The 12,642-nt window shown below is 38.2% G+C and overlaps 1 protein-coding gene across 3 annotated transcripts in view; it reads left to right on the top strand.

The window, feature by feature from the left end:
• Window positions 1-8: 8 nt before the first annotated feature.
• The window catches only part of GFM2 (GTP dependent ribosome recycling factor mitochondrial 2), a 54,959-nt gene continuing 42,325 nt past the window's right edge, over window positions 9-12,642 (top strand). For 2 of the 3 annotated variants that reach the window (XM_027606324.2, XM_027606321.2), the window contains exons 1-5: window positions 9-201; window positions 5,461-5,547; window positions 7,040-7,124; window positions 9,187-9,244; window positions 9,664-9,761. In XM_027606324.2, coding sequence (XP_027462125.1) covers window positions 5,485-5,547; window positions 7,040-7,124; window positions 9,187-9,244; window positions 9,664-9,761 — 304 coding nt within the window. In that variant the 5' untranslated portion in view covers window positions 9-201; window positions 5,461-5,484. The other variant, XM_027606323.2, reaches the window with a different exon arrangement.

Below are 12,642 nucleotides of genomic sequence, written 5' to 3'. Positions count from 1 at the left end.
GTTGCACCGCCGGAAGTGGCGAAGTACGGCGGCGGGAGGAGGTGGGTGCGAAGGGTCTAAGTTCCTTCCCGGAGTTACCAGGGCGTTCGCCGAGGTAGTGTGTAGGGACGGGGGGACTTGCGGACTTTGGCGCAGCCTGCACTCGCGGCTCTCAACACCCGGCAGGAAAAAGCCGGCCTCCAGTATGCGACCTAGTGCCAGGTGGGTACCGGACCGCGCGGTGCCACTGCCTAGTGCCTATGACCCTGCGGCGCGCCGAGCACCGTGCCCCCTTTAGGGAGGCAACAGCCAGCCACAGAGGAGGACGAAAGGGCCTCCCGAAGGCCTTAATCATCTTCCTAAGTCTTAGTTCGTGGAGTTGAGGCACTAAGGTGGGTTTGGGGTTTGAGGTTTTTCAAGGCTCCATTTTCTAATGTGATTAAAAACCCTAATGCTCCCCCGGCATTTTCAGGTGTAATAAATTACGTAATCGCTCTTCCTAGGGTACGCTTCCCCCAGGTTTTGCTTCCTACACCTACTTGACGTCTTTAACTGTCATTTAAATGTCACTTGCCTAAAGGACTTTGCTTACAGTTACTGCCCAGTTCCCTTTCCTGCGTAATTCTTCTCTACAGCACGTGTCACCGTAGGAGATGCTAAGTATTTTATTTATTCCTTTTGTTTATTATCTAGTGACCAGGATAGAGACGGTATGAGTGCAAGGATGTCTTTTGTTCACTACTTTTAACCCGTTTACCAGGAGGCAGAGGTAGACACAATAACAATAAATTCTTGTGGAGTATATGAACTTAATTCTCATACTGATCCGGTAATGTGATAGATGGAAAGAAAGGTTCAGAGATTTTAAGTGATTTATCCAAGATCACAGAAGACTTGGGACTCTAGCAAGTCTTCTGGAAACTGTTCAGGTCTTTGCCCACTTGACATTTCTGTTACAATAAGAAGTTTGTGGAAAGATTTAAAAACACTTTTTATTGAAGTGTAAGATACACGCAAACAATGCGTATTGTGGATAGATGCTTCAGGGGGTTTATCAAACTCTGACCACACCCAGTAAGCAGCGCCTGAATCAGGAAATTACATTAACCTGCACCCCAGAAGGCTTCCCTAGGCCTCTTTCCAGGCACTGCAACTCTCAAGTGTAAATACTATTCTGACTTGTAACAGGATGCATTAGTTTTGCCCATTTTATACTTTATATTATTGGAATCATACAGTATGAACTCTTTTGTGTTGGTTTCTTTTGCATAACATTGTGAGATTTATCCTTATTGCTTCCTGTTGTAGTTCTTTCAGCTTATGGAAATTTTTAGTAGGTTTAAGTTGTGAACTCATCAATATGTTTTTTCATTTATGATTCTCAAAGCCACTCATACCCTTTTTGCCTTCTGAACCAGGAATAGAAAAAAAAGTAAGTTCTTAAAGGTTAAGTAGTGGTCACATTTTGATTTGTGTAAAATAGAGGAGGCAAAGTGGTTGGCTATGTTGTTTATCATTTGTTCTTACTTTCAGCTGTGATTGCAGGCTAAAAATGGCCTAAGCAGTTCAATGTCAGCAAAACTTTCTTAGAAAAATTTACTTCCTATATACCTCGCAGTAGCCAATTTGGATATCATCACTTCTTTGTTATTTATCTACCAAAAGGATATAGTGGATACCCACTTTTTGCATTTTGGCAGTGAGAAGCATGAAAATGCATTTCTCTGATTGGATTAAACTTTAGATAGTATTTATTGCTATAGGTGAGATTATAAGTGAAGTCAGGAGGATGTGAGAGCTGCTTTATAAATTGTGTATGGTTAAAAAGTCAAGCTTATTTACGTTAAAGAAGAGGAACAAGTGTAGTAAGAGCTTTGTAAAACAAAGTATGATTGAAATGTTTGCTAGAGTAATATGCAGGAGACAGGCTAGAATTTTTAAAGCTAACATTTTTCTTGAGGTTGGGGATCATGTGCTATTCACTTTTATATTTCTAATAACTAACTTCTTGTGTTGCTCCAATAAATGTTAAATGAACAAGGGAATTGGAAAGTGCTTTATCAGTATAGTTGACCTAAATGTAAAAGTATCTTTATTTAGGCTGTTTTTTAGCAAGTAAAAGTTAATTTGGTAAACTTTTTTCTTGAATGAAGCTAAAGGCTAGAACTGATTTTTTAAATTTAGATAAAATGTACATAACTTCAGATGGTTTTAGAACTTGTTCTAGAAATAAATTTTGTAGGAAAAACAAGTGTTTAGATTGATAGCATGAGATGATCTGTTGAACATAGAAAAAAATCAAAGATTATTTTAGGGATTGACATTAATAATAAACTTATTGGCCTAATTCATATGTGATATTTTTCTAAAAAGCACTGGCTATGACACAAATGTGAAATGAAGTTTCTAATTTGGGAGAAATTACTAAGTACAGTAACAAATACAGTCTGCAAACAGAACAACTTGATGCTTTAGGATTTCCTTTCGTATATTACTTGATTCTCAGCAACATCACCTTCAGTTTTGCTTGCATAGTGGTGTATTTTATGATTGTTTTTTTTTTTTAAGATTTTATTTATTTGACAGAATGGGAGTACAGTCGGGGAGTGGCAGGCTGAGCAGAGAGCCCAACGTCGGGGGTTGATCCTAGGACCCTGGGATCGTGAAGGCAGACACCTAGCCAACTGAGCCACCCAGGTGCCCTGTGATTGTTCTTTAGTGGTCCATGATTTCTCTCTCTCTCTCTTTTTTTTAAGATTTTCTTTATTTGAGAGAGAGAGAGTGAGCAAGAGCACGAGCAGGAGGAGGGGCAGAGGAAGAGGGAGAAGCAGACTCTCCGCTGAGCAGGGAGCCCAATGAAGGGCTTAATCCCAGGACCCCTGAGATCATGACCTGAGCCAAAGGCAGATGCTTAACCGACTGAGCCACCCAGGTGGCCCCATGATTTCTCTTTTTGTATATTAGGACTTACAGGCATGATACTCTACTGATTAAAAAAAAAACAATCCATGGATTCTTTTTGTTTATTGGTAGTGTAACTTGTTGCCAATAACGTAGAATGGGTATTTACCCATTTTTCTTCCTCATTATTGCTCTTATACCGTTAGGTATTACAACATTTAGTGAACACTTTATTCTCCAAGGTCTTAAGTAGGTTTGGGCCTTAGAGAATAACTCACTTGATAGCACCTGTAGTAGGCAACCATTTTTGTTGAAAATCCTTGATCAGGGGCGCCTGGGTGGCTCAGTTATTAAGCGTCTGCCTTCGGCTCAGGTCATGATCCCAGGGTCCTGGGATCGAGCCCTGCATCGGGCTCCCTGCTCAGCGGGAAGCCTGCTTCTCCCTCTCCCACTTCCCCTGCTTGTGTTCCCCTCTCTCGCTGTGTCTCTCTCTGTCAAATAAATAAATAAATTAAGAAAGAAAATCATTGACCCATGGGAAAGAAGAAAATCCTTCATCACTGGAGGATCCTAATTGACTTAATAGGTAAAAAAAATGAAGCATTGTGCTGGGCAGCGCTGGTAGAAGATCCCTCCTTTTGGAGAGCTCACAGTAATGGAGAGAGCTTGTAAATACCGTATTTGTCATGAGTAAATACAAGTTCCAAGTGTTATGGAAACATAGGGAAGACAGTATTAAAATTTTCTAGGAAATTAGGAAAAGCTTTCAAGTTGGGGCATGAAGATTGGATGGAAATTGACCAAGAATGGAGTCTTGAGGATTCTAGGATTGCTTTCAGGCAGTGGCAACATTACACACAAAAGTGTGAAGGTGCCAGAGTATGATGTTTCTGGGGAATTTTGGCTAGAGCTCCCTGGTATAGAGTAGGGAATAGGAGACTACAAGGCCGTGAAGGTAGTTGGGGACAGATTTTGTTGTATTAAGAACCTTTAAATGTTTTGAGTAGGTAAGTGATGAGAGGAAGTTCTTTGTTTCAAGGATATGTGTAAATAATGGATTAAAGCAATATCTCTCACTTGAGTGATTTGAGTACTACTTTTTAAGACTGGTCATATCTGAATGTCACCTGTGTTATTATTTACTTAATTTTCCTCAAATTCACATTTTAAGTAAAAAAGTTTAACTTCTTAAGCATTAGTATATACAAGATGGATTCTGTTGGCTAATTTTTCTGATATTTATGTAGTAAACCATTTTTTTTCTTTCTGTAACCTAAAATAATCATGAGCATTCACTTGGGGAAATAGGGTGTTGGAATAAGTTTTCAAAATTTAGTCTACAGTAACCGTTCACACTCTTAAAAATGATTTAGAACTCCAAAGAGTTTTGTTTATGTAGGTTACAATTCATATTCAGCTATTAGAAATTAAAATATTTTAGTAATTCACTTAAACTTAAATCCAGTAAATCTTAATGTAAGTAATAGAGTTTTATGAGAAATGCCTTTTATTTTACAAAACAAAAATAATTTAGTTTGAGGAATATTCTACCTTGCCTTACAGTTTTGCAAGTATCTAATGCTGGGCATAAGCAAAAACACTGGCATCTCCTATCACTTTCTGTATTTGTTACTGTGTATGTAGGATTTTTATTTTTGGTTGAACCATCTGAAGAAAATCCATTCTCATACACATAGGTCATATAGGTGGTTGGGAAAGGTATTGAGTATTTTAATAGTCTTTACAGAAAATTGTGGATGACTGGGTGCCTGGGTGGCTCAGTCGGTTGAGCGGCTGCCTTTGACTTGGGTTATGATCCCATTTTATTTATTTATTATTATTTTATTTATTTTTTTAAGCAATCTCCACACCCAGTGTGGAGCTCAGACTCACAACCCTGAATCAAGAGTTGCACACTCCGTCTACTGAGCCAGCCAGGTGCCCCAAAGTAATGAGTTTTGACATGACTTCTTATATAACAAGGCACACAAGGTCTCCCTGCTCTCTGCTCCCTACCCAGTCTCAGATGCTTCCGTGAATGTCTCATAGCTTTGATAGTGTACCTGCAACATAGTTCATATTCAGTAAATGTTTTAAACCAGAGATACTTAGTTTTTATAATCACAGAAGAGGACCTCCTTTTGTGTATTTTTCTACCTATTTATGGTAGAAAAATCAGAATATACAGATAAACCAATAAGTTACACTACTGATGAAAAATTACCAAGTTAACATGTAGATGCTTACCTTTCTATACTAAATTCTGTATAGTTACATAAATACATTGTAATTGCTGCGATATATTTTTGTAATCTTTTTCCACAGTATGTTCATATCTTGAATTAAAGCGTGTTGAAAAAATAAAGAACATTTTAGCTTTAAGAACCATATTTCTTATATTTTGTCAGAATTTTCATTTTCTGAATGATGCATTGAGTTTTTGATACCTAAAAATACTGTGCCTACTTTTTAAAATGTAATACATTTTTACCATACATATTACATATGCCTTATTTTACATGTCTTACTGATATATACTACATAAACTTAGTTTTAAAATTTTGTATATTTCTTTTTCAGAGAATAACAGTTTAGAGGGTCAACATGTTTTCCCACTTGGGGAAGTTTGGAGTAAATCATAAGAAAACACCCATCCTGCACATTAATGTAAGCTTTTCTTGTAAAATTAAATGTACTTCAGCAACTTCAGTTACTTTACTTCCCGAAAGGCCTAGTATACTCATAAACTAGTATATCTTTATCTTCATCAGTTTTTCTTAATAGGGAGTGTGGGAGAAACTGTAATTAAGAAGCAGCAGGCCTTATCACTAGTCTGAAATTCATTTTGCTACTTTAAAATTCCCTGTGCAGTGTTTTAAAGACTGTCCATTTGTATATTCCATTTTGAGGTCGTTAGCACCCCAAGGAGTTACACAGGTTTTCTTTAGTGTTTTCATTGCTGATGCTTTTAGACTGCACACCTGTGACAGGTCGCTACTGTCTTGCCCTGGTCATTATGCATTGGAAGTTTAAATAGTTTTGGGTTTCTACTCTTGAAGTATTTTCTTAGGATAATAGTGTTTTATTGCCAAAAACTTGGTAACTAATGCACAGGGAATATAGAAGACACAGGCATGCATCCCAAGATATCATCAAAGGCAGATTGTGGCAGCCCAGACTTATTACATAGCCCCAGTGTAACGATGCTAAATGTGTCGGCAGTCATTAACTGTGGACCCGGTGGTCTGGGGATAGACGGGGATGGGGAATGCCCAGCCTCTGTGTGGGAACACCGGGGGAAGGTACCTCAGGGGTCGTGAAGAACGCCAGTCCTACTTCTCCGACCTTCCCCCCTCAGGTGGTTTTAAAGTTTTTCAGGTGATTCTAATGCGTAGCCAGCGCAGCCACTTTTATAAATTCTGAGTTCCATGACCCCTACCAGCTCTTAGCACCTGTAGAGGAGAATCCAGGAGTAGCCAGGGTAGGAGACCTCCTTTAACCTTTAAGGCTCTCTGGAAACGTCAGGTCCTGATTTTCAAACTATAGCTATCAGAATCACCTGGAGCTTGGGGCACCTGGGTGGCATAGTTTGTGGAGCATCGGTCTCTTGGTTTCTGCTCAGGTCCTGATCTCAGAGTTGTGAGATCGAGCCCTACATTAGGCTCCGCACTCAGTGCAGTCTGCTTAGGACTCTCTCCCCCTCCACGCAGCTCTCTCTCTCTCTCAAATAAAAAAAATCACTTGGAGGGCTTGTTGAACCACAGCTTGTTCAGTACTTGAAACTAATGTAACACTATGTTAATTACACTTCAGTTTAAAAAAAACCCCACAGATTGTCTGCCTCTCCCCAGAGTTTCTGATTCTCTTGTCTCAAGTAGGTCCAGAGAATTTGTGTTCCCTCTGTTGGCAATGCTGCAGATCTTAGAGAACCATCTTCTAAGAACAGCTCAGAATAGCATGTCAGTATTAGTTCTATTTTTGTTTTTTCCTATAGTATGATTTTGGGTTGTCACTTTTTAAAGGAACGGGAGTTAATAAATGGGAACTATTTTAAGGAGATTAAAAGTATTTTCTCTGACAAAGCATAGTTAGGTTAAAAGTATTCAAATAAGTCATGCTAAAATAAAATTAATATCGTGTTTCTTTTTCTCCTCACTAGAATATGTGTTGCTCTAAAATAAAAGCAAGTTTAAAAAGATTAAAGCTATATGTGCCTCTTGGAAGAAACTACAGTTCTCTACCAGGTAAATTTTGATTCTTCTCATTGTACTTAAACTGCTTGTTTGCTTTCTCTCACTGGCAAACATTCCTTATTAAGGGTCTCCATTTTGACTCTTTCCTTGAGATGATTAGGAGTTGGAAGTATTCTGATAGATGCCAGGAGGCAGTACTAGTAGGCCTATATTCCTAACCTGCAAAATGAGCTAAACAAAGAGAACAGTTGCTGGCTTTAGTAGCTGGCTCAGAAGTTCAGATGGTTGTCTACTTGTAGAGTTGCTCTTGCTGTAAAATACTGTTTTTTCTAGTCTGTTTCTGGTTTTTATACAAAAGTATTTCCTGTCAGTAGAGGTTTGCCAAATAATTCATTTTGAAGGTTCTTAAGAGTAGTTGGTTAAATATTTATCTGGGATAGTTTGCATTAGGTAAAATGGCTATTAAAAGCTTGATGCTAAAAAAAACACCTTGATGCTTAGGGCACTTGGGTGGCTCAGTCATTAAGCATCTGCCTTTGGCTCAGGTCATGATCCTGGGGTCCTGGGATCGAGCCCCACATCGGGCTCCCTGCTCAGTGGGGAGTCTACTTCTCCCTCTCGCTCTGCCCGCTGCTCCCCCTGCTTGTGCTCTCTCTCTCTGTCAAATAAATAAAATCTTAAAAAAACCTTGGTGCTTGAAGAACCGACGCATTCTGAACGTTCTTCCTTTGTTTGAAGTAAGCAAGCATAGGGGAGACTCTTTGAAACTGGTTTCATTATGTGGCTGTTCTCACTACCATCTTCGTCATGTGAGAATCATGGAGTAAAAATACTGATAGGCTGTGTGACTTGTAATGGCATGTGAATTTAATACCCTGCATTATTGATTTATATCTATATTTCTATATTTTGTCATGCAAATTTATCTGTAGCCATATAGATCATCTGTAAGTCTTAAAACTGCCATCAGGTTTTCAAAATACAGTAGAACTGTTCTTAATTTATTAGAGAAATTTTGTAAAACTGATTTAAATAGTAGGAAGGTATAGATTAAAATTATAAATGTAACTGCATTTTTGCTTTAATATTATTAATAAAATACATTATAAGCACAGAGTAAAATATTATGGGCTTTTTGTATTCCAGAAATACTACTTGGCCTTTTAGAAGTTATTAGATTATTATAGCTCCTGTTCAGTGATACCTCCTAGGCCATCTTTAAAGGTACTTTGTGCTTGGGATTACTGAGGGAAGATAGATTTCAAATTGTACGAAAATTCGTTATTTTCTGGTATGAGGATCACTCTTCACTCCTAAAGCCTTGACAATGCAGGTTTACAGGACTGTGCATTTTATTTTTCTTTGATTTAAATGCTGTGGCCGTAAGATTATTGTTATGAACATTCTAATTCTACAATTCTATTATGTCTATTACAAAATTACAGAAAGTGGCAAAGACGGGGGTAAATTTATATTTTTCTAAGGATATGATCTAGAAATTGATGTTTCAGAACTTTATCTTAGGGGTGCCTGGGTGGCTCAGTTGCTTGAGCATCTACCTTCAGGTCACGATCCTGGGGTCCTGAGATCGAGTCCTGCATCGGGCTCTCTGCTCAGTGGGGAGCCTGCCTCTCCCTCTGTCTGTGCCTGCTTGTGCTCTCTGTCAAAAAGATAAATAAAATCTTTAAAAAACAAAAACAGAGGGGCGCCTGGGTGGCTCAGTCATTAAGTGTCTGCCTTTGGCTCAGGTCATGAGATCGAGCCCCGCATCGGGCTCCCTGCTCAGCGGGAAGCCTGCTTCTCCCTCTCCCACTCCCCCTGCTTGTATTCCCTCTCTCGCTGTGTCTCTTTCTGTCAAATAAATAAAATCTTTAAAAAAAACCCCAAAAAACCAGGAAGAAAAAAACCAAAACGGAAAACTTGATCTTACATTATCTATTGCCTTTTCTTTACGATTGCAGGAAAATGATTTTTAGGTAAATGAGTTTATATTTAGCTTGGATTTTTACTTTAATTGGAATTGTGGTATTTGCTTAAAATTACTTTAACTTTTTGATTTGCAAATTAAAGGAAAATTTCTTAAACTTTTAAATTGTAACCCTCTTTCCATTAGGTTTAGTTGGAAATGATATCAAATCCCTTCATTCCATCATCAGTCCTCCCATAGCTAAGTAAGTACTATCGCTGATGTACTCTTTTCCATATGCTGCTATAAAAAGTTAAGAGTTTCTGTCATGGACTTAATTTAGCATTGTTAATTTAGCTTTCTGCCCTAGCTAATTTTAAATAGATGTTGGTATGTATTTTAAAAGCTATTTTTTTCCTGAATTCAGTACTAAATGTTTTTAATGTAGCAACAGTATATAGAAATAAGTAAAAGATTCCTAAGATTGTAGTTCACCCTTTTGTTAGCTATTTTGTCAGAATAATGTGGTAAAGAAATGTTTTCTGTTTTTCTAGTTTTTATAACATAAAAATTATTGAAATACTAACCAGATTTGAAATTTGCAAAGTGTACATATTTTGGTTTTACATTTTTATTAATGTCCATCTTGTAATACGTGCTTTTTTTTTCCTACCTTTTAAACAGAATCCGTAATATTGGAATTATGGCTCATATTGATGCAGGCAAAACTACCACCACAGAAAGAATATTGTACTATTCTGGATACACAAGATCACTAGGAGGTTAGAATGGATTCCTCCTCTCCCCAACCCCCATTAGCAAAAAGCATCATTGGAAAATATTTTGATTAAGAAGTCAACCTAGAGGGGCGCCTGGGTGGCTCAGTTGGTTAAGCGACTGCCTTCGGCTCAGGTCAAGATCCTGGAGTCCCGGGATCGAGTCCCACATCGGGCTCTCTGCTCGGCAGGGAGTCTGCTTCTCCCTCTGACCCTCTTCCCTCTCGTGCTCTCTGTCTCTCATTCTCTCTCTCAAATAAATAAATAAAATCTTAAAAAAAAAAAAAAGTCGACCTAGAGATCTTGAGTATGGCACGGAAGCACTGATGTCTAAACCACAACACAAAGATAAGGTAGTTGCAATACCCACTAAAGAGTCTTCTTAGGTTCAACTAAACATTCAGATCACAGGACTGATTTGGGCCACAGTTCACCCTGGTCTACTCAGAAGGTAATTAGGACAGGAACCATTGCTTCCCAGCACACCAGTAATAGGTGTTTGTTTCTGCACTTCTTAAAACAGTCCGCATAGCTTCTGGGAGCTATCTTCTTTGGCTACCCAAAAGTGATAGTTTAACAAGATTCACAGGAGCCACTCTGGCTTACAATCCTCATGTCCCTTAGGAATGAATACCTACCTCTTGTTATAACTCCATGGGCTATCTTCCTGGTTTACCATAAAGGATATGCCATACCCCACTCAGGGAAGCCTAAAACTGTGTATCTCCATCAGGTATTTACGGTTCACATAAAGCTCTTCCCAGTTCAGATGTAGCTTACCAATCACAAATTATTTTTTCTATATAATATGTTGCCCAGCAACATAGTTGACATACTGTGTTCTCTGGGTTCTAGAAGAAAAGAACCAGAAAGTTAACCAAAGGTCAGATTCTCATGCAGAAGAAAGGATTTTGTTAATCCAACCCACAGTAGTAGTAGTATTTACCTAAGTATTGATTTTTTAATTATAATATGTCAAAAACTGGTTTTTGACCAGTTGTGCACATTTGAATCCCCATGTAGTTTTTTTGTTTGTATTATTTGGTTTTTAAATGACAGTGCCCTAGCACTACTCTGGAAATTAAGATTCAGCAAGCATGTGGTGTGGCCTGGGTGTGTATTTTTGTATCATGTATTTTGAGAGTCTGTATTTATCTCATACACATTTATGATTGTTAATGTTTCTCTGATGAATCCACTTTTTTTTTTTATCATTATGAAGTGCCTTTATCTCTGGTAAAATAGTTTGTTTTGAAATTTGAGATTTCAAGGTCATGAGGTTCCTATTACCAGAAGTGGAAATGAGTATCTTTTCAAAAGTTCCACAGAAATTTTGAAATGCATTATATTGACAACCATTTCTCTAGACCCTTGAAATTGTTTGAGACTTAACAGTATTTATCAGAGGAAAAGAACACCCAGGATTAGAATATTCATGACAATAGTTTCCAAAATGGATGAACACGTTTCTCATAGAATTACTGCTATGTAAATAGGGCTGTAACAGCAAAACATGGAACATTATTATGCTTCCTCTTTTGTGACACAAATATGATCTTAATTCTTCCCTCACATCCCTAGTTTGTATCCCTGAAGCAAGGGTCCAGATGAGGTGGCACAAGCAACGTTCAAGTTACCTTTTTTAATTGTGCTAAAAAACGCATAACATTTACCATATTAACCATTTCTAAGTGCACGTTTAAGTAGTGTTATGTATACTTATGCTGTTGGCAACCAATCTTTAAAACTTTTTTATACTGCTTAACCCAAACTAAACCCATTAATAATAACTCCACATTATTTCCCTCTGCCCTCAAGGTTTGTCTCTATAACAACTCTGTCTCTATGACAACTCTATGCATTATACTGTGCTCACCACTTGACATCATACGCTATTACAATGCCATCAATTGTATTCTGTATGCTGTACCTTTTATCACTGTCACTTATTCATTCCATAACTAGAAGTCGCCCTCTCCCCTTTACTCATGCCCATCCCCCCATCTTCCTGTCCTCTGGCAACCATCAGTTCTTATTGTATTTATGGGTTTGCTTCTGCTTTTTGTTTTATATTTCACTTAGCTTGCTACCCTCTACTTCCATCTGTGTTGTTCAGGTGGCAAGATCTCATTATCTTTGTGGCTGAGTAGTATTCATATGTGTGTATGTGTATATGTATTGCATCTTCTTTATCCATTCATTTATAGATGGACTCTTAGATTGCTTCCATATCTTGGCTATTGTTAATGCTACAGTGAATTTGTGGGTGCAGGTATCTTTTTGTTTTTCTTTTCTTTAGTTTTTTCATCATGGTAAGTGTACTCTGTATACTAATCCCCTATTTCCCCAACCCTCCACCCACCTCCCCTCTCTTAACCATCAGTTATATACTTTATACTTAAGAGTCCGGTTTTTTATGCCCCCCCCCCCCCCCCCCCGTTTTAAGTAGACTCCATGCCCAGCACGGAGCCTGATGTGGGGCTTGAACTCATGACCCTGAGATCAAGACCTAAGCTTAGATCAAGAGTCAGATGCTTAACTGACTGAGCCACCCAGGTCCCCTGCACTTGAGCTTTATCTATGTTGTTGCAAATGTCAAGATTATTGTTTTATGGCTAAATAATATTCCAGTGTTTGTGTACACCACATCTTTATCCATTCATCTATCATGGACACTTGGGCTGCTTCCATATCTTGGCTGTTGTAAATAACACTGCAATAAACATAGGGGTGCATGTATCCCTTTCAGTTAGTGTTTTTGTATTTTGGGGGTAAATACCCAGCAGTGTGATTACTGGGTTGTTAGTTCTGTTTTTAACTTTTTAAGGAACCTCCCTCCTGTTTTCCATAGTGGCTGCACCAGTTTGCATTTCCACCAACATTGTAA

Source organism: Zalophus californianus, chromosome 5 (genome assembly GCF_009762305.2).
Source record: "Zalophus californianus isolate mZalCal1 chromosome 5, mZalCal1.pri.v2, whole genome shotgun sequence".
Taxonomy (NCBI): Eukaryota; Metazoa; Chordata; class Mammalia; order Carnivora; family Otariidae; genus Zalophus; species Zalophus californianus.
This window is presented reverse-complemented; position numbering and strand designations above follow the sequence as displayed.